Source organism: Aspergillus fischeri, genomic scaffold (assembly GCF_000149645.3).
Source record: "Aspergillus fischeri NRRL 181 1099437636249 genomic scaffold, whole genome shotgun sequence".
Lineage (NCBI taxonomy): Eukaryota > Fungi > Ascomycota > Eurotiomycetes > Eurotiales > Aspergillaceae > Aspergillus > Aspergillus fischeri.
This window is the reverse complement of record NW_001509770.1, coordinates 3,281,931-3,307,110: the sequence shown is the minus strand read 5'-3', so window position 1 is coordinate 3,307,110 and position 25,180 is coordinate 3,281,931. Positions and strand designations below refer to the sequence as shown.

The following is a 25,180-nucleotide window of genomic DNA, read 5'->3' as shown; positions in this document are numbered from 1 at the left end:
ACCAGGGCATCCATAGGTAACCTACAACAATTTGCAAATCCTGATGATCTCTGTATTCACTAACTTCACTTCCATAAGTGGATTATTCACCATCCATTCTTTGTGGAACTCCCTAGAACTATGATAGTCACTACGTGTACTACCCCTACGTTACAATTCACTAGATAAAGAGGACATGAATCATAATGCATGATGATCAATGTGTTACTACATCTATATCCAGCTAATCTAAGCTATCTGCTGAAGCACGTGCACTCTATAACCCTATCTCACCTGTGTCTACAGCTGCAGCTATAGCTACATCTACATCTACGTCTACGGAATACATTTACAACAATATGAACACTACTATCACTGGCAGTATGCAGCAGCAGCAAGCAGAGTTCCAGGTTCCAGCTGAACAAAGCCCCCAGCATGGTCATCATGAGCAAGATCAGCACCAAGGTAGGTCTTCTGCTACCAGCTCGTCCCCAGACTGATCTGACTGCCGATCGTAGGAATGGAGTCCACCTTTCCTTCGGAGCTGGCCATGTGCTATGAGACACTGAATGTCAATGATGCCGACGAGAGAGTCGATGGCCAAATGGAGCGGAGCGGAGAATGCCAGGCACGTAACGACATGACCGTTCCTGTTTCTGCTCTGGAAGCGGCCGTAGAGAAAGGCAAGACTGTGCTCGGTGAACTCCTCGGCGTTTTCAACCAGCCCCATGTCTCGACTGCGGATACGGACTGGCGGGACGCTATCAGCGAGCTGCTCGAATCTGCTAGAAAACCGAAAGTCGTGATTGGGGTGCTCGGGGCCACGGGCGCCGGCAAATCGTCCCTCATCAATGCGATCATTGATGAGAAGGGGATACTGGCAACGAACTGTATGCGGGCCGCCACGGCGGTTGCCACCGAGGTTGCTTATAATGATGGCCCTCGGCGATACAAAGCGGAGGTTCAGTTTATCCAGCCTGAGGAGTGGAAGCGAGAGCTGGAGATCATGTGCCATGAGATGCTGGACGAGAATCCGGATATAAACGCCATCAAGACAACCAGGGAGAAAATCAAGGCTGTATATCCTGAACTGGATTACGGGAATCTCGCAGATACCACGATGGAAAGGCTGCTTGGCCACCCGCGCATCGCGAACCTGCTGGGATCCTCGCTCTTGATCGAGGAAGACGACACTCGGATCTTTGCAGACAAGCTCAAGCCCTACATTGACAGCAAGAGCGGAACAGCGCGAGGGGACGCAGGTCTCTGGCCGCTTATCAAGAGAGTCTATCTGTACGTCAAAGCCCAGGCGCTAGCAACAGGCGCGGTCCTGGTGGATCTTCCTGGCCTGTACGACTCAAACGCTGCTCGTGTCGCTGTCGCAGACGACTATCTGAAGCGCTGTGCGGCCCACTGGATCGTAGCGCCCATCAACAGAGCTGTGGATGATAAGATCGCCCAGTCGTTGGTCAACAAGCATCTCAAGTCGCAGATGATCTTCGATTGCATATGCGATAGTTTAACATTCATCTGCACGAAGACCGATGATATTTCTGTCACTGAAGTCCAAACGGGTCTGGGGCTCGAAAGCCCGTCATTTGATCGAGAGGAGAAAGAGAAGTATGATTTGTCGACCGAGGTGCAAATGCTCGACGAGGAAAAGGCGAGAGTCGAGGGTTTACTAAATGAGACTCAAGATCGCATCGACAGCCTGGAAGACGATTCGACAGACTATCCACAGCCATCACCCCTCAAGAGAAGATGGAACAGCGATGCGGAAAGCATTTTCTCTGAAATCCCAGTCAGTCAAGCTTCCGTGTGTGCAGCAGGCACGCCTGAGAGTTCTCAAGCTGTCCAAACTCCAACCCTAGGGTCAAAAGAGGAGATCCTTCGTGAACTCAAGGCACGAAAATCGGAACTTCGCAAACGTCGCAACTCCCTCATTCAACAGAGAAAGGTCAAGGGAGAACAGTTGGAGAGGCTCTCAGTTGATCTGGCCCAGAAGAACGTGAGCAATATCCAAACTTCCATCCGGGCACGCAACAACTATTCCAGGAAAGAGATCACCAGGCACTTTCAGCACTTGAATCGCGAAAATGACAACAGGATCCTGCATGGCAAGAGTGAATTCGAGGGGGACCTTCCTGTTTTTTGTGTCTCAACCAAGGCATATCAGAAGCTCCAAGGTCGGCTTCAGAGGAACGAGCCCCAAGTGGCCGGGTTCACCGAGTTGGAGCAAACTGAGATACCCCAATTGCAAGCTCACTGTATCCGTTTGACGGAAGGTCCACGAGAGGCGTCAAGTAAGCTCTTTCTAATCGAGTTGAAGAAATTATTGCAGTCAATGTCGCTTTGGTCCTCGGTGACCGGTTCAGCTCATGTCCTGTCGGATGCAAAGAAGCAGGAGATGGAGGCTGGATTTAAAGAAGTGGTGACAAAGATGGAGGAGGCAAGTTTTCTTTGCTCACCCATTGACAGCAAGCTGACAATCTCAGGGAATGCAAGAATTGCAAGATCAACTCTTTGCTAGCCTGCGCAGGACTTTTGCAAGAAACATCTTGCAGAAACTTGGTAAGTGGCGACCACATACACGCTCCGCCTTGGACTAATGGAATAGAAAATGCTTGTCAGCATGGCAGTAAGGGATTTAGGGAAGTAGTCGCGGATTGGAATAAAGATGTGCATTGGAGCACCTACCGAGCGATATGCCGTCGTAGCGGGGTCTGGAAAGGCTATGTAGGTTACCCCCGCCAAATAGCCATGAAATGCTAACTGTCAGTCAGAATTGGAACAGCGAGGTGTAAGTAATGCTCGAAGCACATTGTTATGAACAAGGAGACTGAACTGTCCACAGGGCCCACACCATGCTGGATTATATCCGCTCCTACTGGATCAGGTCAGATCTCGAATACCATGAAGACGATCAACCGCTGACTTCGCATTAGGACGTTCAACGAAGAGATCCCACTGCATCTCGAGATCTTTTCCCTGAATACCAAAACATGCCTGCATATCTTCCACAAGAGCGTAGTTTCATCTGCAGATGAGAGTATCGCGCGACGGAACAATGCAAAGCTGCAGAAAACGCTAGGCACGGCCACCGCCTCCTTGAAACACCAGCTCAAAAAGACCGAGGCGTCCCTCAGAAAACGCCAGAAGACTGCGAACCGATTGTTCGTTGGAGCGATTGCGGCAGAGCTTGAAGGAACGTTCTGGCAGTGCGCAAACGAGGCCGGTATGTCCTTTGATCTTTTATGCGTATCGTGACCTGACGAAGTAAGGGACTGGGATGCTCAAACGGATGCAAGCACTCATGGAACGTGAAGCCGACGTGAATGGAGCACAAATCCTGGAAAAGAGTGCCCAACAAGTATCTGAAGCGCTATCCAGCATATTAAAAGAGACCGAGGGCAAAATCACTCGTATGGTCCGCGTAACCGTGAGAGAGCTGGCGCGCGATTACCACACAGCGATTATTACACCACAGATGATCAAGCTCTCGAAGCAAGAGATGCTACTGAAATTAGAAGTGGCTGAAGCCATTCGCAAAGCAGAGCAGCATCTCATATTGGACGAACTGAATCTCAGTGTCGAGAATGGACCAGCAACTCCGAACGACTCTCCGGCAGCGGTGGAGACGGGGCCATAAGCCAAAGAGCGGACTGGGGACCTGGAGGGTCCAGGGAATGATTTATTTTGATTCGAAATGTCGGTCAAATCTGAGTGTTAACAATGATGCCGTGCTCCATTCCAAACCCTTGGGTTCACCCACCGAAGCCGCAGGATCGGGTACGTGTCGACCTAGGACTCGCTTGTGGGCGCTTGGGCCAGTGGGTGATTCGCCAGTAGTCAATGCTTCAACTGCTGTCAAACACTATCTAGATAGTAGATAGTCTAGATCGTCTTTGACTTGCAGATGGTTCATCAATTTTCATGCAATGGAAGATGGAATACCTTCTGTTTTATCCATAGTAAAGGGACAACGTCGGACCTGTCTAGGCTCTTCATCTCGAGGACTTCGTAGATGGACTGACTCTACCTACGTCAGAACCATAGCTAAACGCCAGTACTTCTGTCCCGTCCACGGAAGAATCGACGAGCTTCCACAAATGCACGCTAAGCAAGCAGCAGCACTTGATCACTTTTACCAGCCTCCTGGTTTTCTCTCTGAGGCTAAGTGAACGGGGTGGAGGATTGATCACAAGATAGATAGATATAATCTGAGAGGATGATCAGAGAAGATAACAAGTCATTCATTAATATATTAAACTTCGTTCTTCGTTAAGATTGTTGATGAATTGACAGCTCTCACTTCTCTGCTATACAACAAGGTAACACAGTACTTGAGAGCACATGACTTCAGCATCAGCAGCATCAACATTTTCTATTATGGCATCCTTCTCCTCCTAACCACGTCCCATTCACGATCTTGTGAACGCACCGTGAATTGATTTTGGATATCCAATATTCTTCTTGATCTCATCCTCCGCATCTCTATATTATTCACTATCGCCTGCTCTCACCAGTATACCAGCGGAAGAATATCAAGATAAACATTTCCACCGCCTTCGCTGACATTCGATACCCTCAGCCAATCAGCGACTGCAGTTTTTTATAACCAGAAAAAAGACCAGAACAGGAAAACGCCGTAAGAAGAAAAAGAGATGGTTCTTCCTCAACTCTTTGCCCGTCACAAATCCAAGCGATCCACTTCATCCAAAGAGGATTCGAAGAAGACTTCATCGCCAAAAAGTCCTCCTCTATCGACGGAGACTCTTCCTTCTCGGTCTTCCTCGACTTCGACTTCTTCGTCTCGCCACACCCCCAGTCATCATCCTCATCTTCGCTCTCCCTCCACACCCACCGCCGACTCCCGTTCCTCTTCCTCATCATCCATTCATCCACCGTCCTCTCACTCCTCGAGATCGTCCAAATCCAAGTCGAGATCTCAGACCTCCGCTAAATCCAAATCTTCCTCGTCCAAGGACGCCTCCGCTGCGAGGTTCAGTTTCCCTACCTCCCGGCTATCCTCCACCTTCGATCGTTACTCCAGCGATCCCGACTTTCATCCTTTGAATCTTCACCCCGACGAGCTACGTCGTTTATCCGCCATGGCTTCTGCCGCCGATCGAAGTTCAATGGATATCGATTCGCCTGCCTCTCCTTCCCAGAACACCAATGGTGTGAACGGCGTTCAGACTGAGCGGACTCCTACCCCGCCGCCGCACAAGTCCAATGGCTCGGTCGCCGAAGCCGACTCATTCAAATTGGCGGGCAATAAATTTTTCAAGGACGGAAATTACAATCGCGCAATTGAAGAGTTCACCAAAGGTGAGTATGCATTTTCGTATCTAAAGTATCCCACAAGGCTAATTGGTTAGCCATTGAAATCAACCCCAGTTCCTCCATCTACCTCTCCAACCGGGCTGCGGCATATCTCTCTGCCAACCGCTACCTCGAAGCTTTAGAAGATGCCGAGCGCGCACTGGAGCTGGATCCCGACAACTCCAAGATCATGTATCGCCTGGCCCGCATTCTGACTGCGTTGGGACGTCCGTCCGAGGCTCTCGAGGTTTTATCCCGTGTTCAGCCCCCCGCCTCTGCGACCGACCGTGCCGCTCCTGAAAAGATGCAGCGCTTCATCAAACAAGCCGAGGAAACCTTGGCGGAAGATCGAGGTGTGTCGATGGTGCTATTCTGCATTGAGCAGGCACGGCAGCTGCTGGGCCGTGGAGTCAAGGAACCCCGCAAGTGGACTCTCCTGACTGCCGAAGCACAACTGAAGATGGGTAATGAAAACTCGTTGAGGAAAGCGCAGGATATCGCCATTTCTATGCTCCGCGAGAACAACCAGGACCCCGATGCCCTTATGATCCGTGCTCGTGCGTACTACGGCTTGGGAGAATCCGAACAAGCTTTGAAAACGCTCAAGATGTGTCTGGGTCTGGATCCGGACATGAAACCGGCGATCAAGTTGCTGCGCACTGTCCAGAAGCTTACTCGCACCAAAGAGGAAGGAAACAATGCTTTCAAGGCCAAGGATTACCGCAAGGCTATCGAGCTGTGGTCCGAAGCGCTCGAGGTGGACCCTCAGAACAAGGACATGAATTCCAAGATTCTGCAGAACCGAGCTCAGGCATACATTAACCTGAAGGAATACGAGAACGCCATCAACGACTGCAATGAGGCCCTGAAATTGGACCCCTCGTACGTCAAGGCGCAGAAGATGCGCGCCAAGGCCTACGGTGGCGCCGGCAATTGGGAAGAGGCCATCCGCGACTACAAGGCGGTGGCAGAGGCCAACCCCGGTGAGAAGGGCATTCAGGAGGACATTCGCCGCGCAGAGTTTGAGCTGAAGAAGGCTCAACGGAAGGACTACTACAAGATTCTTGGTGTCTCCAAGGATGCATCTGAGTCGGAGATTAAGAAGGCCTATCGCAAACTCGCCATCCAGTACCACCCCGACAAGAACCGGGATGGTGAGGCCGGTGACGAGAAGTTCAAGGAGATTGGAGAGGCCTACGAGACTTTGATCGACCCTCAGTAAGTTTCCCGTCGGCTTGATGGTACTGGTAGATTCTAACATCATATAGGAAGCGCGCTGCCTACGACAATGGCGATGATCTCATTGACCCTGCTGAAATGTTTGCCGGCCGTGGCTTCGGTGGTATGGGCGGCATGGGCGGCATGGGTGGTGCCACTCACATCAACATCGATCCCAGCGTTCTCTTCAACATGATGAACGGCGGCGGAGGATTCGCCTCGGCCGGTGGCCATCCCTTCGGCGGCCACCACCAGTCTCAGGGCTTCCCTGGTGGATTCCCTTTCTAAACTCAGACTCAACCCGACAGTTTCAACCACGATAGATGGAAAAGGTCGTGAAGCGATGTGATTGATACCACAACGACGATAGAAGTCTTCTGCTTTGGTCTTGCCTCTTTCATGTGCATAACTGGCCGCTCCATGCATACGTGTGTCGTCTTTCAAAATGTTTCCTGGGTGCATTGCATTGATGGTTTCGGACTGCTCCTGATGCCTGATGCGATAGATTGGCGTCCCTTTTGTTTCCCACTTTTATCGGCCTGATGGATGCGGGTCGAGGTTCTTTGTCGTTTTGTTTCATTGGCTTGCCACGTATGAGTGGGATTCGAGCAGAAGCAGATCATTTGATTTGAGGCGTGGCGGAAGTCATTGTAAGGCGTTATATACTCCATGTACGGTTACTGATTTTGATGGGGCATGATGATGCTTCCTTTTGATATGAATGACATATTTTCCATGGTCGATCACTTATTGGGTTGTGTCTAATAGACATGAATATGCCATTGCTGGTTCATTCGCACTTCCAAACGAAGACTTTTCTGGCTGTCGAATCCATTTACCCAACATAGAACAGGATTGACCCCTCCTTGGATCTGAAGGTTACGTCCATCCATCCTCCTAGTCGTCTTTCGTCGTCGTCATCGTCGTTGTCTTCCTCAATGTCATCATCATCCTCAGCATCATCACTTTCCTCATCGTCATCGTCGTCATCGTCATCATCGTCTTCGTCTTCCTCATCATTACTGATCCTCCCCGTCCCAACCAGCGCATCAACCATCCCCTCTCCCGACTCCGCAACTTCCACGCCCTCCCCCTCGAGCCTTACACTCCCACCTTCAGTACGCACATGCACATTCCCAGCCCAAGCAGCCGGATAGGCAACCTCCATGCCCCCGTTCCCCGCAACATGACACCCCGCCACAAAGTAATTGGCCTCAGCGTCATCCCCAGCCTTGGAGCGCAAGACATATGGCTCCGTAACATGAATCCGCTGCTCACCGGCCCCCGCCTCCGTCACGATCGACACATTCCGCCACATCTCCGTGGTACAATCCTCGCCAACACCACCAATAACCGGAATAAGCATGGCAGTGATGTCCCCGCCGCCCGAAACCAGCCGCGCAGAGCGCGAAAAGACCATTCGACCAGCAATGGGGCCCGATTCTGTCTGTATGTCGAGCTCGTACGGCCGGGCCGGTAGATCGCAGGTTTTCATGATCTCGGTATGTGGCAGTGAGTCGTTATCATCCTGGTGCAGCTCCAGCTCCAGCTCCATGGCTAGTTCGAGGTCCGGGAGGACGGCTGCCTCTGGCGCGGTGAATGAGATGGTGACTGTCCCCGAGAGGGAGCGGATGTGCAGCCGCGCTGGCTCGAATGGGTGGTCTGGGTGTGCGGGCTGCGGGGCGATGGCTACGGTGATGTTACCTGTTGTTGTGGTGAGGGATAGGGAGTCGTAGAGGGGGTACACGCCGTGTATGTTCCCGGTGTTGGAGTCGATTGTTATTCTCCGGTCATTGGATGTAGGTGTAGACGCGGGGCTACCCCCGTCGCTGGTGCTGCTGCTGGTGTCTGGGAGATCACCAGTTTTGGGCGACTGCTGCAGTCAGTCAGTAGTGTTTACGATCATAGATGCAGGCAGACTTACCTTCGCACAATACCGAATGACGTTGTAAAGCATTACACTCAACCAAACGGCTAGAACAGCCTTGAGAAGGAACAGCAGACAGGTCCGTCTGACGCTTCTGGTTCGAGTATGGCTCCGCTTGAACCTTGGGGTCCATTCATCGTCAACCATGAAAGTCGAACCTGGCCTGGGGCTCGGGCTCGGGCTGAGATTCTTGACATCTCCCATTTCGAGCTCTTTCATCCCGTCTGCTGATGCGGTCTCATAATCATCAGACTTGGGTAAGAGGGGAGCTGCGCTATGAGATTGATCCTCGTCTAGCATTGACGGTTGATAGGTAGATGCAGAGTCATGGTGATGGTCTGAAGGACCGATCTCGGACATGATACCGTTTTAGATTGATTCTTTCTCGAGTATTAATTTGGAGGATTGTAGAGCGGATAATGGCAAGAAGCTCGCAGAAGAGCGTTGGTAACTTGCATACAGATTGTAGATTACGACATGATGAAATGAGAAGACGAGCGGTTTGGTCTATTCAATGATGGAGCTGTGATGCGGCATACGATGCGATGATGATGGTTATGAAGGTAAGTAGAAGGCTGACGAGGTTGAAGGTGAGCACGTGGATGCGTCACCTCAAGACATAACGTCACCCGCTACCAACTATCTACAAGGATAAATAGGTTTTTTTGTATGAATGGATGCTCAATTATGTACACCCTATATGCAGATAAACGAGGATCTCACTAACAAGGTCATTAAGAAATAGAAACAGTACAATTCGATCATAACTAAAAATCATGAGGGGAATCTTGGGGTATTCATAACGAATGTGCTGTCGAATATGCAATGATGAGTGGATGGAGAACGATAATGAAAACACAACGGATAGATCGCTCAATAGATCGCTCAATAGCAAAGACTATGCAACATAACCAAGGTTCCCCAGCAGCGTCCGGCATTCATTTCCGGCCATGCCCAACACACCCAGTGCTCTGGCCTGTGTGCCCTTGCGCAGACGCTGCAGGCCCACGGCAACCTTCCACCCTTCAGTCTCCTGCAGAACGAAGACATAACGGCGACCTTCCTGGTCGCGGATGCTGGCCCGGAGGACATGCAGCCCTCCATGCTCCTCCGCGTCAGGTGCTGCCAGTCGGCACTTGTTCTTGCACACCTTCAGAAAGTTCACAAGATTCGCGTCTGACTCCTCCGGCGTTGGTTCATTGGTGCTCCGCCGGAAGAACACGTTGGCGGGCTTAGGGTTTGGACGGCCTTGCGCCGTCGCTCCATACTGGGGACACCACACCTCCACCAGTTTCATGGTCCAGGCCTTGACATCCCATTCGCGCTGAGGTACACCTCGGATGTCGTCGTCAATGAAGAGTCCCTCGGTAGTGATGCGCAACACCAGTCCATCGGTCACCATCCCTTGGCCAGAGACCAACTGCGCCACAGGACTTCGCAGGAAGGCGTTATTGAAGGCATAAACGCCTCGGATGACAATCTTGTCCGGATCTTTGGTCGAGTAGGCGCCTCTGGTTGAAGGTGGCGGAGTCGTCCGAGCTGTCGACTGCGAAGGAGCATAGGAAGATTCAGAATAGACCGAGGATCCTGATGTACCCGCATAGGGTCGGCGGGGTCGGTCGTATGGCCGGAAGGAATAGGCATCATCTTCGTCCGCAGTTGTTGGTGTCCGAGCACTGCCCGTATACGCTGGCTTTTTTGGAGACGGGGTCCTGGGAGCCGTTGACCCCGTTGGGGATTTGTTGCTTGCTGCTTTCGCCGCTGTCTCCTCTTTAGCTGCTGCTTCCTGGGCATCTTTGGCCTTCTTTTCGGCATACTTCTTCGCAGCAGCTTCCTTGAGCGCGGCGAATTTGGCATCGGCTTCCTTTTTAGCGGCGGCCTTTGCGGCAGCCTCTTTCTCAGCGGCCTCCTTCTCGGCCTTGGCTTTTGCTTCTGCGGCCTCTTTTTCGGCTTTGGCTTTGGCTCTAGCCTCTCTTTCCTTGGCCAAAGCAGCAAGTCTTTGAGCTCGAGCCTCAGCTGCTTCGCGCTCTGCCTTTGTCTTGGCTTCTGCAGCCTCTCGCTCGGCCCTTTCTCTGGCCTCGGCTGCCTCACGCTCAGCCTTAGCTTTCGCTTCGGCAAGTTCGCGCTCGATCTTTGCTCTAGCTTCTGCCGCCTCCTTTTCAGCTCGCTCCCTCGCTTCCCTTTCGGCTTTCTCCTTTGCCTCGGCCATCTCTCTCTCGAGCTGCTCTCTGCGCTCTCGAAGCTCCCTCTCCATGGCCTCGCGTTCCCGCTGCTTCTGCTTTTCTCGTGCTTCGGCTTCCCTCTTTCGTTTGAATTCTTCCATCTTCCGCTTGAGCTCCTCCTTCCGCCTCGTTTCTTCACGAGCTCGTTCCCAATCTTCGCCGCTCTTACTTTTGCTTTCGCTCCTGCCAGAAGTCGGCTCTGCTTTCTCCGGGCCCGGGTCGGCATTCGGAGGAGGTGTATGGGGTGGGGTCCCGGCATTCGGTGGTGGGTGCGCGGTGCCAGCGCCATACTGATTCCCAGGATACGGGCCTCCTGGGCCGGGGCCGGCTCCATAGTTACCCCCACTGCCGTAAGCCCCTTGCGGCCCTGGATTAGGGCCACCGAAATTGGGCCCTCTCGAATAGTCCGGGCCAGGGCCTGCACCTGAAGACTGATGGTAAGAGCCGCCACCGCCGGCAGCTCCATGTCCTCCAAACCCAGCTCCACCAGGTCCCCCAGGGGCCCCTGGCCCAGACTGGCGGGATTGAGAGCTTCCTCCGGAGTCTCGGTTTGCACCGGCTATATGTGCTTGGTATGCACCAAACCCCCATCCCGCAATGCCAACGATGGCCAATAGGACCGCAACTCCCATTCCGCCACCATTGGCAGCTGTAGCAAGATACCATGCCTTCACAATGGGAGACAGTGTCTGCCAGATGTAAACCACCGCTAGTGCGGACACAGCGCCGGCCAGGAAGCTATTCCGGTGAGTCTGTAGCGAGGGAAGGTATAGAAAACCAGAGCCCGAGGAATGAGGTGGGATGATAAAGATATCATAGTTTCCATCCGGAAGACCGGAGCCTTTCTTGAATCCGTGAGTCGTGTTCGGATTCTCGCCGTGAGGCGGTGGAGGCGGCGGAGGGCCGTCCATTGTCAATCCTTATGGTGTTTGGACTACAGCGCTGGCCCTTGAGCAAGTCTTTGGATTGCCGCGACTGAGGTCAGGATACCGAACGCTGTTGACACTTGTTATTGATGAGAAAGACCCGTTCGCAGCAGTCTAGTGGGCTTGGTTTTGAATGTGTTCTTGTATTGTTGGCAGGCTGAAGGCATAGACGTAATCGACGATTTGTTCATATTCTCAGAATCATTGAGACGGCACTGAGGCGTTGTGGCCTCCAGCGCTTGACCTGCTTCTGGAAAGCCGTTGTCAGCGTCCGAAATGGATTGTGGGCACGATTGCAAACGAAGTACCACTTACATGATATACTATGATAAACTAAAAGCCAGCTTTTTGCGCTCCGAGGTTATCCCAAAAGAACAGCTGGGAGACTATGGAATCGATGTGGGTGAGGATGGAAGTGGGATGGAGAGGGAAAAGACCAGGCGGCAATGGTGAGGAGGCTGTGGAAAGGTGTGATTGATCAGCGGCAGCCAAAGGATTGGTAGATTGATACTACATACGTAATGTTGGCAGGTTATTGCCAATTAATTCATCAAACTCGAAGGACCGTTGAGACTCGTGTAACGGAGAGAAGAATGGTTATCTTATGTTTATGATTGACAGATACTTGTTGACGCATGGACGACCTGGGGAGTGCTTGTATATATGACTCTTGCGATATATAGATCTGATAATTTTCAACTCATTTGAAACAGAGTACTGATTCGCCACTGCACTTTTCTCTACACACACTGAGAAATTGAGAATGAGATAGTGATCCTTCAAGTTATTGAATCTGAACAATCATTAAAGACCTCTTCATCGGTGTGCAGTCTAAAACTAAGATTCTGGACGGAATTATTATAATATGACCAAGTAACCGCTCCATTAGTGTACCACAATGCCATCCATGATTTCTTTATCGAGATTCAACTCTGAATAAACTCTTCAAAGAATTCTCATGTCTCTGATTTAACAACTTTTACAATCAAGCTTAACCAGAGCATTCTCCGAAGAATGTGCCCGTTCTTACAGTTGGCGCATTCTTTGGCAGTCGTCACTCGTCAGTGACGGTGCCACGCCTTTGTTTGTTTTGAATTTCCTCCATTTGGCGATGGTTCGTCTTTCATTACTGGTTGTTGATTGGTTGAACATAACTGCATATAATTACGTATAAAAATAGCTTACATAATATTATGCCTGCATGGACGGGCTGGAGAAGGTACTCCGTATGCCTCTTCTCGATGCTCGTTTTCCTCAGTCCTAAGCAATCTCCTCCGGAGTGGGTTTTGTTGGGGATTTTCATGGCACTAGTCAGATATCCAAGCAGAGATCTGTGTATGTTCTGCTTGAACCCCTATCCTGCCTTGAAAAGCGTTCAATGCAAACACTTGACCATTCGACTCTCACTCGAAGCTTATAAGCCGTGGAGCATTGAGTGATCTCGAGAATATGGCATGCCATTGGGATCCCCAGTGGGCAGATATCCTCTACCATTGATCAGTTAAGGAACGTGGACTATGGTCGAGGTGAAGTTAGCATCATCGGGGTCGGTCGGAAGATGGCCGGGGAATCCCATGATCAACAGGCGACGGTGCCTGATGATCACGAGAAGTGCAAGACACTGTCAGTAAATCTACCTCCTACAAGGGCTCTTCAATTCATATGATAGACGAGAAACGTCCAACTGGAAACACGTAGGGAGAGATGGTTCAGAGATATAACACCAACTCGAGAAGCTCAACTAGAACGTTGTAGATAATGATGGGTCGTGGCGGTCGGGGAAATGGGAGCCGCCTACCAACCAACCTCTCAAAACGGTTAGATTGATCCTCCGCCATCATCACCGCTGCCTATGTACCTACGGAGGACTGTAGTTTACTACGGAGTGCTGTTAGTTACTTACTGGCATTGCTGCTGCTGGTCAGTCGAGGTTCACTTGGACCAAGATTTACTTGTCAGCATCTCCATATTCTCTTGACCCTCCTACACTTCTTACCACAGAGTACACCCTATCGAATCACTCCCCTTTTTCCAGTGGGGGCAGTCAGGTACCGCCTCACATCGCTTCTCCGCCTCCCCGCCAACTGTCCTCATTGTAGACTGGTCTGCTTCCACGCTGAACCAAGAACTATTTCTCTCATTGTGTCCTTCTCTCCCTCCTCTATGCAGCGACGGTAGATTACGCAGTTTGGCCGTATCGACACTCGCCCTTCCGAGGGCTCACAGTCCATCATGTCCTCCTATCATCCCCCTACCCAAACCTACCAGTCTCACGCCGCTCCTCCCCGGCCTATCCAGACCTTCAATCCAGTTGCGGCTGTGACTGCTCCAGCAGGTACCTTCCTACCAGGAACCAAGGTTCAAGTCGGAAGCCATCGAGTTGTGGTTGAGAAATACCTCTCCGAGGGTGGTTTTGCCCATGTTTACGTCGTGCGACTCTCCCAGCCCGTCGATGGCTCCGATCGGGCAGTGTTGAAGCGAGTTGCGGTCCCCGATAAGGCTGCATTGGCGAATATGCGGACGGAGGTCGAGACAATGAAGAAACTCAAAGGACACCGGCACATCGTCAAGTACATCGATTCCCATGCGTCCCAGCTGAGAGGAGGCGGGTACGAGGTGTTTCTGCTCATGGAGTTTTGCTCCGGAGGAGGTCTGATTGATTTTATGAACACACGGTTGCAGAACCGGCTGACAGAGCCGGAGATCATCAAGATCTTTTCGGATGTGGCGGAGGGGGTGGCCTGCATGCACTATCTCAAACCCCCTTTGCTGCACCGCGATCTCAAGGTCGAGAACGTCCTCATCTCCTTCCAGGGAAATACCCCTCTCTATAAACTCTGCGACTTTGGCTCTGCGGCTCCACCTCGTCCGGCTGCGACTTCGGCTGCGGAGGGTCGTTTGATTGAGGATGACGTTCAACGACACACGACACTGCAGTATCGAAGCCCCGAGATGATTGACGTCTACCGCAAACAGCCGATCGACGAGAAGAGTGATATCTGGGCGCTAGGAGTTTTGTTATACAAGCTGTGCTATTACACTACTCCGTTCGAAGAGGTCGGCCAAATGGCGATTCTGAATGCGAGCTACAAGTTCCATTCATATCCCCCATTCTCGGATCGTCTGAAAGCGCTCATCGGTGAGTTGCCACGTGTGTTGGATTATGCGAATACTGACAGCAAGTAGCATGGATGTTGAAGGAGAATCCACAGAAGCGTCCTACTATCTATGAGGTACTGCGCGAGGTATGCAGCATGCAAGGAAAGGAAGTTCCTATTCGCGATGTAAGCAGTCTGCTCTACCCACAAGCGGATTCAAGAATCTCACGTCTTTTCCACCCTAGATATATGCCAATCGCTCTATCTCGGAATCTCGTCGTTATCAGGAACTTCCCCCCTCCCCGGTGGAAGCACCTCAAGTGGGAGCGGTGTTCTCTCCACCTATCCAGGAAACACAAATTATTCCGGAAATTGCGCCGATGCGTCGAGGACGTCCGACCAGACCGGATCATTCTCAACACAACTCGGCGAAACCGAGCCCGTCTCCCTTCCGCGCTGGTTCTTCTACAGACCCCTTTGCTGCTCTGGACGGCAGTGGCCACAAGTCGCGAAACTCCATCGAGGAGTTTTCGAATCGCTTCCCGTCGCTTGATCAGTTCCAGATTCTGAACGAGGAAAAGGACAAGTTTGACTTTGAGCCGACTGTGGTAGAGAAGAAGTCGGAAGATGAAGATCTTGCGCGGAGACTCACGAATGCTCTTGCGGACGACGCCTTTGCAAAGCCGCAGAATGAAGAACGACCGATCAGCCAGCGACCTCAGACGTCCTCAGTGGAGACAAAGCCTGTCGAGCCACCGCGACATGTCCAAGAGCAGCCGTCACAGCAGGCTCCATTGTACCAGCCTGTTCCCCAGCGACCCACCATGGTGTCGACTGGGACAATGACATCGCCTCCATCCACGCCAGGAGAGATCAAACCATCCAGCCGTAATATTTACAGGTTCCCTTCGTCGGATCATCACCGCCAGCCGTCCAATCCGTCTTGGTTGGCTGAGGCAGATCAGAAGTCTGTGAGACCGAACAAGGCGCCGTCGCCTCCAACCCTATCGACGAGACCGGAGCCACACCCCAAGACCTCCTTCGACAAGTCGTCCTCACTGTCATCAGCGTCGTCACGGCCCTCGTTGGATGGGGCGCGACCGAACCTGGACGTCGATGTTCCCGTAGGCCGGTCCAAGTCGGCCAACGGCAAGGCGCGCCCGGTCTCTGTCCATACCGGATCAAGGCTGGAGTTCTCGCGGGGGTCCGAGAGCGCTCGGTCGTCTCTGGATTTGAGCAGACCGATGTACGAAGGTGGCGCGCCGCTGCAGCACGCGCGCACCGACATGGACATGTCCGAACGGGCCAATATCTCGTCGGATGTGGACTTCTTGCGTGCCAGGGAAGAGGAACTCAACCGGAAGCGCGAGAAGCGGTACAGTGGCAGCCACAAGCACAGTAAGCGCACGAGTCTTTCCACGCTGTCGCTTTCCGGCACCAAGACGTTGTTTGCAGGTCGATTCGGCGACGCATTCCGCCGCTTCGAACAGAGCAATCAGGACAAATCGCCGTCTCCCACCGCAGAGGACGCCGCGAAGCCATTGCCTTCTGTGACAACATCGGAAGTGCCCAACTACGCGGCCGGTTCGAGTGGCGAGGAGAGCAGCGAGGATATATCCCCGGAGATGCGGCGCGAGCTCGAGCGCCGGCGGCTTTCGCAGGAGGAGAAGCGAGTGGCGGCGGCAGCGGCCGAGTACCGGCGCCGGGTTGCGGAACAAGGAGAGGGAGGGGCCCGAGTGGTGGGAACCGACGGGCCCAGGTCGTCGGCGATTAAGAGCAGGGTGCAGACACTGCTTGGGCAGAGCAACAAGCCTCCACCTCAGAAGACGGCGACGGGCTACGGGCGGTACACAGACGAGTCGAGTGCTGCTGCTTTGCAGGCGAAGCAGACGGAAGGCCGACCGGAGTCGCGGCCAGGCACACGAAGCGGAGCCACGTACTTGGCTCAAGAACAGCAGACTGCAAGACCGGCGAGCGCTTCCAGGCAGGAGACCGCACGCACGGGATCGCGGCCAATGGCGCCTCCCAAGCCGAAAGGGCTTCGTGTGGGTGGGCCCGACCTGGGTCGGTCCTCGGGCGAGGAGCGCAGTCCAACGGCACAGGCGACACCGAGCGACCCGGGCGAGGACTGGGAGGCCAGCTTCAGCCGGCGGTTTCCCAGTCTGTCTGGACTGGAGATGGTCGAAACGGAGATTGAGATACCGAAGTTTGCAGGTCTGAGGACCAAGGAGGTGTAATTGTGCGTAGACTTGGCTTGCCTTTGGCATTGGCATTGGCATTGGCAGTTGGCCTATGGCCTAATTAATATCATATATACATATTGAATTAAATGAACATATCAGCCTCAACCAATTAGCTTCATTTGTCCCTGTAGTTTGAGTCTTGAGTACATTGAAGCAGTGGTGGTGAAATTACCACAAAGGGTTAGTGCCGCCCCGCCAGTAGCTGTCCGCCTCCTGGTCATTACAAAAGTACAGTGAAGTCAAATAAATCCATGTCCATCCTAACCACTATACACACCAATGGCCCCAATCACATTAAGCACCGTGGATGGTACGCTACACACTTACTATCAGGTTAATGTTTCTGACCGAATACAGACGACCTCAAGGAGGTAATCCAACACCTCTTCGAGATCCAATCCGCCGTCCACGGCTACCTAGGCCCAGAGACTCAGACCGAGCTCGTCAGGAAAATGTAATTCTTTTCTTCACCGTCCCTCATCAAATGGATGATTGATACTGATGCAAATGGATGCAACAGCAAAAACCTCACCCTCGCGCTCTCCACCCTCTCAACACACACCAAACCGCAGCCCCCGTCGCAAGACGAAGAGCAGAAGGAAAAGCAGGACGACACCCCCGAAGGAAGTGCAAACGACCCCCTCCTCCGCGACATCCAACTGCCCCCCGAGATAATCGACTATGTGGACGCAGCGCGCAACCCGGACATCTACACGCGGGAGTTCGTGGAGCTGGTGCAGCGCGGGAACCAGGATCTGAAGGGGAAGAAGGAGGCGTTTGCGAGTTTCCGGGATGTGCTTGCTAGGGAGATGAGGAGTGCGATGCCGGAGTGTCGGGGGGAGGTGGAGAGGGTGCTTGCTGCTACGGGGGGAGCCAGGGTTGATACTGAGCAGTAAGGAAAGGGGGTTTTTTCCTTTGTTTCTTGGTTTGGCTTGGGTGAATTCCGGAGTTGGAAGTGATTGCGACGGGGATATATCATATGGCAAGGCGTTATGGTTTTGTTTAGGCTGGAGTTTGGGCTGCTCAGTCAGGGGTAATGAAGTAAAAGCATAGAGATACCATCTGTTTAATGAAACAAACTCCGACAGTTTGATCTCCGGTGTTTCTCATGTTACTACTTACTAGCAGTACGAACTAAGACAGGAGAAGGATTCGGCGATCCTCGCGGAGGTTACCGTTACTGTCGGTGCCAAAACTGCCAAGTTGAAGCCGAGGCAGCATTGACTATCGAGCAAGGAGACGTAGCATTCATTAATATTCAATATGAGACTCCTTGCGCCTACACGTGGTGGTGATTAATATTAAGATTGAGGTTGAGGTTGAGAATGTTTCTGTTTTGGCTCCGTGTGGAGTAAGGGATAATGATATGATCCTTGGGTACTAGGTAGTAGCCCACTACAGTAGCAAAAAGGTAGAGATCTGATGATATTATTCGAGGCCTCGCCGTGTAACGTCCAGACTCCAGACTACAGGCATAAGATTAGACTTTGTGTCCTCGGGGAGTTAAGGAAACAACACGGACGATCAGCCGATGATGTCAATCATCAACCTTCCACTCTGAGTAAAACACAGAGTAAATCATTATACTCTCGCACTGGAGTTGGTAAGGTAGAGCTAGAGAAGTGATATGCTTGTCTGAGTAGACAGAGCAGGTAGACCTATCGCGCATGCATACAAGCAGAGGTCGGCACAAGCACACCGCATGATTCCCAGAAGTGACTGTTCCCAATGAAATGAAGACGGGAAGTTGGCTAGTTTCGACTGGTCAGGATTCAGGTTGTCGGTACATAGGTGTTGACCAGTACTCCGTAGATGAAGTCATTACTCGCACGGTCATTTCTGTGTCCTTTGCGATGGACGACCCACGAGGGCTAGCTTGAGGTCCACTTGACAGCAACGATCAATACACAGACTCGCAGAGTCGCAATGACTGAGGTAAATAATTCGAATACGGAGATATTCCGGAGGATTCAGGACGAGAATCAATCCTAAACTGGACTGGCTGATAGTGATCAGAGACAAACCAGGGTCTTCGTGGAGAGATCCAGCACAGGTTAGTGACTTGGCAAGTAATAATGAATCAGGGGATCGACGGAGTCTATACCCAAGGGGGAGTATGCTGTTGAATTGCACACGACACGACACTATCACTCTCATTCGAACTTCGAAGATGTCCTGCGTAGTTTTATTGCCCGAACATTCGAGTCAATCACAACCAACTTGGCCAACAGCTAACAACGTTGGATTGGAAATCTGCCCTTGGCTGAGTAACGCTGATCAAACGGTAAGCTGAGTCGTAGATACTCCATAGTCAGAGATTCTTTCTTCCCTCTGTCGATCAGAATGGACTCATGATCTCATCTGATTTATTTTGGCTATGAACTATTGACAGTTGTGGAGACGAGAAATCCACGGATCTTGAAGTCAAAAAAGAGTAGTATGATAGTACGACCCTATAGACTCGACCAGTCATATTATCGTGCTTCGGGGTATATCGGTCTGTAGATATATCATTCATTCAATCACTTGTCTTTTTTATTGGTCTCATTCTTTTTAACATACGGAGTAGTGTCAAGATAATAAATCACCGTGACAGCGCAATAATAATAATAATAATAATAATAATAATAATAATAATACGACGGTGTAGTGTACAGCCCCGGTTTCTCCCCACGTCTAAAATACTTCCGCTAATAATAATAATGCTGTTAGTACTACTCCGTATTAGAGATTACTTATTACTATATTGATTGACCCTTCCTCACCTGATTGCTCTATTTTCATTTTTCCCCCAGACAGATCTTTTACTCCGTACACCTTTCTTCGCTCTTCCATACTCCTGGCTTCAACCCAAGTACAACAACAGCATGCCTCGTACCCCCCTCACCTAGATACAGCATGCTCCATGGGACTCGAGCTCCTGGAGATGGCATTACCGGGGGATATACAGGCGATAGCCTGGCGTTGAAAATCACCATTGCGACTCTGGCGGGAATCACCTGGTACAATGCCATCGAGCTCGTCATCCTCGTCTTCGTCACCTTTAGCAAGTATCATGGCACCTACTTCTGGAGCTTGCTCATCTCCTCGTCCGTTGGGCTCCTCCCCTACTCGGTCGGCTTCCTCCTCAAGTTCTTCCAGTTGACCGACCAGACCTGGCTGTCCGTCACCTTCATCACCGTCGGCTGGTGGTGCATGGTCACCGGCCAGTCCATCGTACTCTACTCACGCCTGCACCTGGTCTTGCGCAACCCACGCATCCTGCGCCGCGTCCTCACCATGATCCTCGTCGATGCCGTCATCTTCCACATCCCCACCACCGTGCTGACCTACGGCTCCAACATGGCCGGCCCCGTCGACGCCCCGGCCTACATCCGCGGCTACAACGTGATGGAAAAGATCCAGATGACCGGCTTCTGTATACAGGAATTCATCATCTCCGCCCTCTACATCTGGGAAACCATCCGCATGCTGCGCCTCGACCCGGACCGCGGCAAGCGCAAGATCATGTACCAGCTCGTCGCCATTAACCTCATCATCATCCTCATGGACCTCGGCCTGCTCGTCGTCGAATACATGAACAAATACATCATGGAAACCATGCTCAAGGGCGTCATCTACAGCATCAAGCTCAAGCTCGAGTTCGCCGTCCTCGGCAAACTCGTCTACCTCGTCCACAACCATGTCTGGAAATCTGACCCCATCGGCGTCGCCATCGACGACTGCCACCATCAGCACTATATCCATCACACCGCCAGCTACTCCCACCCCGAATACCACTACCCCGACTTCGTCGACGCAACCCGCGTCACATCCGACCTCACGCACGCTATCCCCCCCGCATCATCCTCCGCAAACGCTCGCCGCCGCTCCCACCCCTGGATGGACTCGGATGACATCTCCATCGCCATGTTCGAGCACTCGGAGAATGCACCCCCCTCGCTTCCCGACCAGGGAACCGGCCACTCCGAGATCTCGCAGTCCTGGAGCGGCGAGACCCAGCGCGACGTGAGTCCGCTAGATTTTACGGGTTCGCTGCATAAACAGCACAATAGTATAAGTGGGTCAGCGCCGGCGCCTGATAAACCGGGTTGATAACTTGACCTCTATTGAGTCTCGACCCCTTAACAAACTAATAATGAGTCACGAATCACGTCATTCATATCATCATATCATATCATATCGGCTACTCATCTCAACTACCTTATTCTAGTTGATTGTGGCGGATGATACGGAGGAATTCAACAATTCATGGATACTTGATGTTCTCCACAAGTACTGGCTGTGTTCCATGGTTCCTGGATACCACGTCATCCCGACCCTGGAACCATATCCATCACCCCTGAATACAGGCCCACAGTCCCCAGTCCACAGTCCACAGTGACACTGACGTAGCCAGACTATGCTAGCTGAAGGCAGCTTCTCGCATATACTGTACATAACATACTGACTATATATTCACTTGATAAAGTGAATCATACAACTATTACAAACAGACTGAAGTTAATACCCAATAGTAAATAGTCAATACAACAATCATACTCGTAGTAGATAGGCAATACCGATTAGATATAGAGAGGTAGATGCAATCACAAATTACATGAGAGTCTTCATGCTCGCTTCGCTCGCAATCATATCTCAAAACGTCGACTCCCCTCCACAAGCCCATCGGACAATTTACTCACCCCTACCCAGACAGGAACATACCGTCTCACCTCGTCCAGCGCTGGAATCACCCCCGCCGTATTCCCATCGCTCCAAAGGCAGACTACCCGTCCACTCAGTCTGAGCCCTTTTTCATCGGTTTCCTCAGTGTCTGCAGCCCACTCAACATCTACAGTCCAGGTATGTCCCCACTCTCGACTCCAGAGTCGAATCTCCTTCGTGCCATCCGGAGACACATGTGGGAAGCGCGGGTCATACGCCGAGTCCGCGACCGTGAAACTCAGAACAGGTCTGTCGAAGACGAGTTTGCAGGCGCGGGTGTTGCGGCCGGAGATGCTGAGCTGGGCTTTTGGCTCGGCGTCAGATCTGGTAATGTTGTACGAGAGCCAGTCTTTCATCTTTGATGCTTCGGCAGGCTGGACTACCTGCGGGGGAATCCCATGCCAGGAACACTTTGGTCGGAGCAGGTCCAAATCGCAGGTGATGTTTTGGCCGGCGGTGCTGGGGAGGGAGCTGGCGACGTCATGGACGAAGGGGTAGGCGCCGCTTAGGGAGGCGTGGTTGACGCCTGTGTCGAGGTCGACCTCCTGGATGAAGAAGAGCTTGAGCCGGTTCGCCGGGGAGAAGGGGAAGGCAACGAGGTTGTAGATCAGGGTGCCGGCGAAGACGCACAGCAGGAAAAGCGGGATGTGGTGCGTGTACCGGTGGATAAACGGGAGAAGCGGTATGAAGAGCAGGGTCGTGAGCGCGGCGACGGCAATGTAAATAAAGAGCGAGGAGCTGCCGTCCTGACCGGTCTGGCGCAGGGCGGAGGTAAGCAGCAGCGCGAGAGGTCCCACGAAGGTCAGAACGAGCGGCGCGGTCAGAAGAAACTGCAGCACCCAAACCCATTTCGGCAGGTGGATGCTCCAGGCCTGCTCGTGGCCGTACAGGTTGGGCTGGCGCGGCTCGTCGCCGTCATCGCGAAGGTAGTCACCCGTCACCCGGACGTAGTTGGCAAAGGTGGTGCGCTGTCCGCGCAGCAAAGAGGTTGTCTCCGTCGCCTCCGCCGTGGTGCCGTCGTCGTCCTCGTCCTCGTCCTCGCCGTCTTCGACATCCTCGCCAGAGGCCGTGCCCAGCCGGCTGCCGTGGCTACTGGCCCGCCGGGAGGGCAGCGCAAGCTGAGTCGCGTACTCGGACTTGCGCGGTAGAGCAAACAGCTCCAGATACGAGATCCATGTCGCAAGGAACGTGCCCGCAAATGCAAAAAACACAAAATAGCCCCCGGCCAGACCGTACTTGTTCTCGTAGACCGTGGAAATGACCAGCAACACCCACTCCACAAGAAACAGCCAGGTCAACGTGTACACGCGATGGAACGCCGACGGCCGCGCAAAGTCCGCCACGCGCGAGACGAACCACGCCAGAAAGACCCAGGCGGATATCATCATACTCCAGACCGCATACTCGCTGCTGTGGATGATGTACGGGTTGAACTTGGTGACCAGGTACGCCAGACCCACCGTCACCGCCGTGGGGATCACCAGCAGAAAGGGAAACCGAAAGAAGCCCCGAACACCGTGCAAAAGCACCGCCTCGCTGCCGTCACTGTCCTCCGGTGACGCCGACGCTCGGAACAGGTACATCTTGTCCGCGCGATTCAGCGCGATGCTCGTCACCAGCAGAACAAGCGGCGCCACGACCAGGAGCGTCACCGACAGCGCAAACAGCGTGTGGAGCTCGAAGACAACAAAGGCGCTCCCGAACAGATCGAACCACACCCCCCTCGGCCCAGACCCACTGGCAATCCGACCATCCTCGCGCGGCAGCCCTTCAAACCGGCCGCTGGCATCCGAGACCAGTCCCTCTGTCGTGGCAACCGCGGCAGACAGCATATGCCACACGGAATCCAAGCTCGTATGCCGCGCATCGTCCTCGTCCGTATGGTACCGAGCGCGGGGTTCCATGAACGCGACGTCCAGGCCGCGCAGGCCCAGATCGCCTTCAAACACCACATAATCCGTCTGGCTGCTGATCAGGCCCGCCTCGAACCCGTTCGCGCTTAACACGGACCCAAACGGATGCGGGGCCCGCATGTACGGTTTCGTGACCTCCGCGTCCGAGCTGCGGAACAGCGTCGCCCGCCCGCCCGCGCCCGCTCCCTCCAGGTTCAGAAACGTATGCGGCAGCTGCGAGATGGGGTGCTGGCTGTACACACGCGCGCCGTTCAAGAAATCCTCCTCTCCGTTGTTGAAGAGCAGCACCAGCCCGCGCCGCGGGACATGCCCCGGCGTGGTGAAGTACTTGATCAGCTGCAGGCACGAGACCACACCCACCCCGTCGTCGGTGGCCCCGTATCCCGTCGACACGCTGTCGTAGTGTGCGTTCACCAGAACGCCGCCCTTGCCCGCCGGCCGGCCGTGCGGGTCTTCCCACCAGCGCTCCTTATCCTCTTCCCAGCCCCGGATATACACCATGATATTGGTACTTTCGAAATACACCCCGAGGCCCGAGGCGCGGCCGGAGAAAGTAAGGTTCGACTGCGTATCGTCAAAGACAACGATGTCTGGCTTCGCCTCGTCGACCGATTCATACTCGCTCGCGGGTGGTGCGCTGTTGATAAGCTCGAGGATCCGTTTCAGAAGCCACTCGTGCACCTCATCGTTGCGGTGCGAGTTGTACGGGTGGAACCCGTTCGTGAGCACCTGCAGGTCAGTCCAGGCTTCGGTGAGATTCAATCCCTTCGGGCTCGAGCTAGGAGCCGAAGGTACGACATGGTGGACGACAAGTAACGGCACCACTAGTGCAAGGTACACGACCGCCGTGATAACGGTGACAGGCCATGGCGTGAATCCGAGGGGATTGGATCGTGAAAGCGAAGGACGTGCCATCGAATACGCTGATTCGAACAAAACCAGTCGCTTCTGGCTCAACTATCACGCCTGCGACTGGCATTCAGAACCCAGGCGCAGCTAGGAATGATCGGAGGTGAGATAGACGCGCTCGAAGAGCGGAGAGCGGGGAAGCGAGCGGTATGCAATACTCCGTAGAGACTGTGCTATGTAGATGTGCAGCATCAACTCCTAACTACTTCATTCGGGCCAACAAAATTTATCTCATCGAAACCGAATGGATATAGCACAATGATGAGACAATATCAATAAAGCGACAAAATAACTAGAGCATTTGTTGTATTGATGCGATGAGAGAATAATGTAGACTGTCGAGAAGTGCGTTTCATAGTCCCCACTCCATGACATAAGTCACACCGTGATGGTGATCTACAACCGAAGATTGACAGCTTCGTGAATTTAAAGAAGAAATGAAAGCCATATATATGCCTATCCCAAGTAAACAAACATGAATAACCCGAATCCCAGGTTGTATCAACCGCTATTGATGCAATTCCAGATGATGAAATCTGACAGTCCTAGTTTGTACGTATGAGGTGGAAATGATAAGGGACGCCCGCTCTTTAGCCATGATTCCCTGAATGATAATGCCAAAATCGACACAAGCGTCATGCGAAAGTTGAAAAGTAAGAAACGCAGAGAAACACACAAAGGCGCCACGGGAAAAAATACGCTCGAAGGAATAG

At 52.7% G+C, this 25,180-nt stretch overlaps 8 protein-coding genes across 8 annotated transcripts, besides 8 other annotated features; 5 read left to right on the top strand and 3 right to left on the bottom strand.

The window, feature by feature from the left end:
* Positions 1-338: 338 nt before the first annotated feature.
* NFIA_018830 (uncharacterized protein) lies at positions 339-3,628 on the top strand (the record flags this gene model as incomplete). Its single annotated transcript, XM_001265078.1, has 8 exons — positions 339-444; positions 498-2,282; positions 2,519-2,550; positions 2,611-2,715; positions 2,763-2,779; positions 2,834-2,875; positions 2,925-3,214; positions 3,261-3,628. 8 exons carry the CDS (start codon positions 339-341, stop codon positions 3,626-3,628), a joined length of 2,745 nt encoding a protein of 914 aa, XP_001265079.1.
* A 1,015-nt stretch (positions 3,629-4,643) lies between these two features.
* On the top strand, positions 4,644-6,810 carry NFIA_018820 (DnaJ and TPR domain protein; the record flags this gene model as incomplete). The annotated part of the gene is made up of 3 exons (XM_001265077.1): positions 4,644-5,310; positions 5,361-6,522; positions 6,573-6,810. 3 exons carry the CDS (start codon positions 4,644-4,646, stop codon positions 6,808-6,810), a joined length of 2,067 nt encoding a protein of 688 aa, XP_001265078.1.
* A 547-nt stretch (positions 6,811-7,357) lies between these two features.
* Positions 7,358-8,809, bottom strand: NFIA_018810 (uncharacterized protein; the record flags this gene model as incomplete). Its single annotated transcript, XM_001265076.1, has 2 exons — positions 7,358-8,398; positions 8,447-8,809. 2 exons carry the CDS (start codon positions 8,807-8,809, stop codon positions 7,358-7,360), a joined length of 1,404 nt encoding a protein of 467 aa, XP_001265077.1.
* Positions 7,431-7,542: a microsatellite.
* A 505-nt stretch (positions 8,810-9,314) lies between the features above and the next one.
* Positions 9,315-9,341: a microsatellite.
* A 6-nt stretch (positions 9,342-9,347) lies between these two features.
* NFIA_018800 (uncharacterized protein) lies at positions 9,348-11,582 on the bottom strand (the record flags this gene model as incomplete). The annotated part of the gene is made up of 1 exon (XM_001265075.1): positions 9,348-11,582. The coding sequence occupies one exon, from the start codon at positions 11,580-11,582 to the stop codon at positions 9,348-9,350; it is 2,235 nt and encodes a 744-aa protein (XP_001265076.1).
* A 1,874-nt stretch (positions 11,583-13,456) lies between these two features.
* Positions 13,457-13,494: a microsatellite.
* Positions 13,495-13,829: 335 nt separating this feature from the next.
* On the top strand, positions 13,830-16,932 carry NFIA_018790 (putative serine/threonine protein kinase; the record flags this gene model as incomplete). The annotated part of the gene is made up of 3 exons (XM_001265074.1): positions 13,830-14,736; positions 14,784-14,881; positions 14,941-16,932. The coding sequence occupies 3 exons, from the start codon at positions 13,830-13,832 to the stop codon at positions 16,930-16,932; spliced, it is 2,997 nt and encodes a 998-aa protein (XP_001265075.1).
* A 24-nt stretch (positions 16,933-16,956) lies between these two features.
* Positions 16,957-16,985: a microsatellite.
* A 232-nt stretch (positions 16,986-17,217) lies between these two features.
* On the top strand, positions 17,218-17,834 carry nut2 (mediator complex subunit NUT2; the record flags this gene model as incomplete). The annotated part of the gene is made up of 3 exons (XM_001265073.1): positions 17,218-17,248; positions 17,296-17,392; positions 17,459-17,834. The coding sequence occupies 3 exons, from the start codon at positions 17,218-17,220 to the stop codon at positions 17,832-17,834; spliced, it is 504 nt and encodes a 167-aa protein (XP_001265074.1).
* A 1,703-nt stretch (positions 17,835-19,537) lies between these two features.
* Positions 19,538-19,577: a microsatellite.
* Positions 19,539-19,577: a microsatellite.
* Positions 19,578-19,836: 259 nt separating this feature from the next.
* Positions 19,837-21,033, top strand: NFIA_018770 (uncharacterized protein; the record flags this gene model as incomplete). The annotated part of the gene is made up of 1 exon (XM_001265072.1): positions 19,837-21,033. One exon carries the CDS (start codon positions 19,837-19,839, stop codon positions 21,031-21,033), a length of 1,197 nt encoding a protein of 398 aa, XP_001265073.1.
* A 54-nt stretch (positions 21,034-21,087) lies between these two features.
* Positions 21,088-21,122: a microsatellite.
* A 447-nt stretch (positions 21,123-21,569) lies between these two features.
* NFIA_018760 (M28 family metallopeptidase) lies at positions 21,570-24,473 on the bottom strand (the record flags this gene model as incomplete). Its single annotated transcript, XM_001265071.1, has 1 exon — positions 21,570-24,473. The coding sequence occupies one exon, from the start codon at positions 24,471-24,473 to the stop codon at positions 21,570-21,572; it is 2,904 nt and encodes a 967-aa protein (XP_001265072.1).
* Positions 22,633-22,706: a microsatellite.
* Positions 24,474-25,180: the final 707 nt, after the last annotated feature.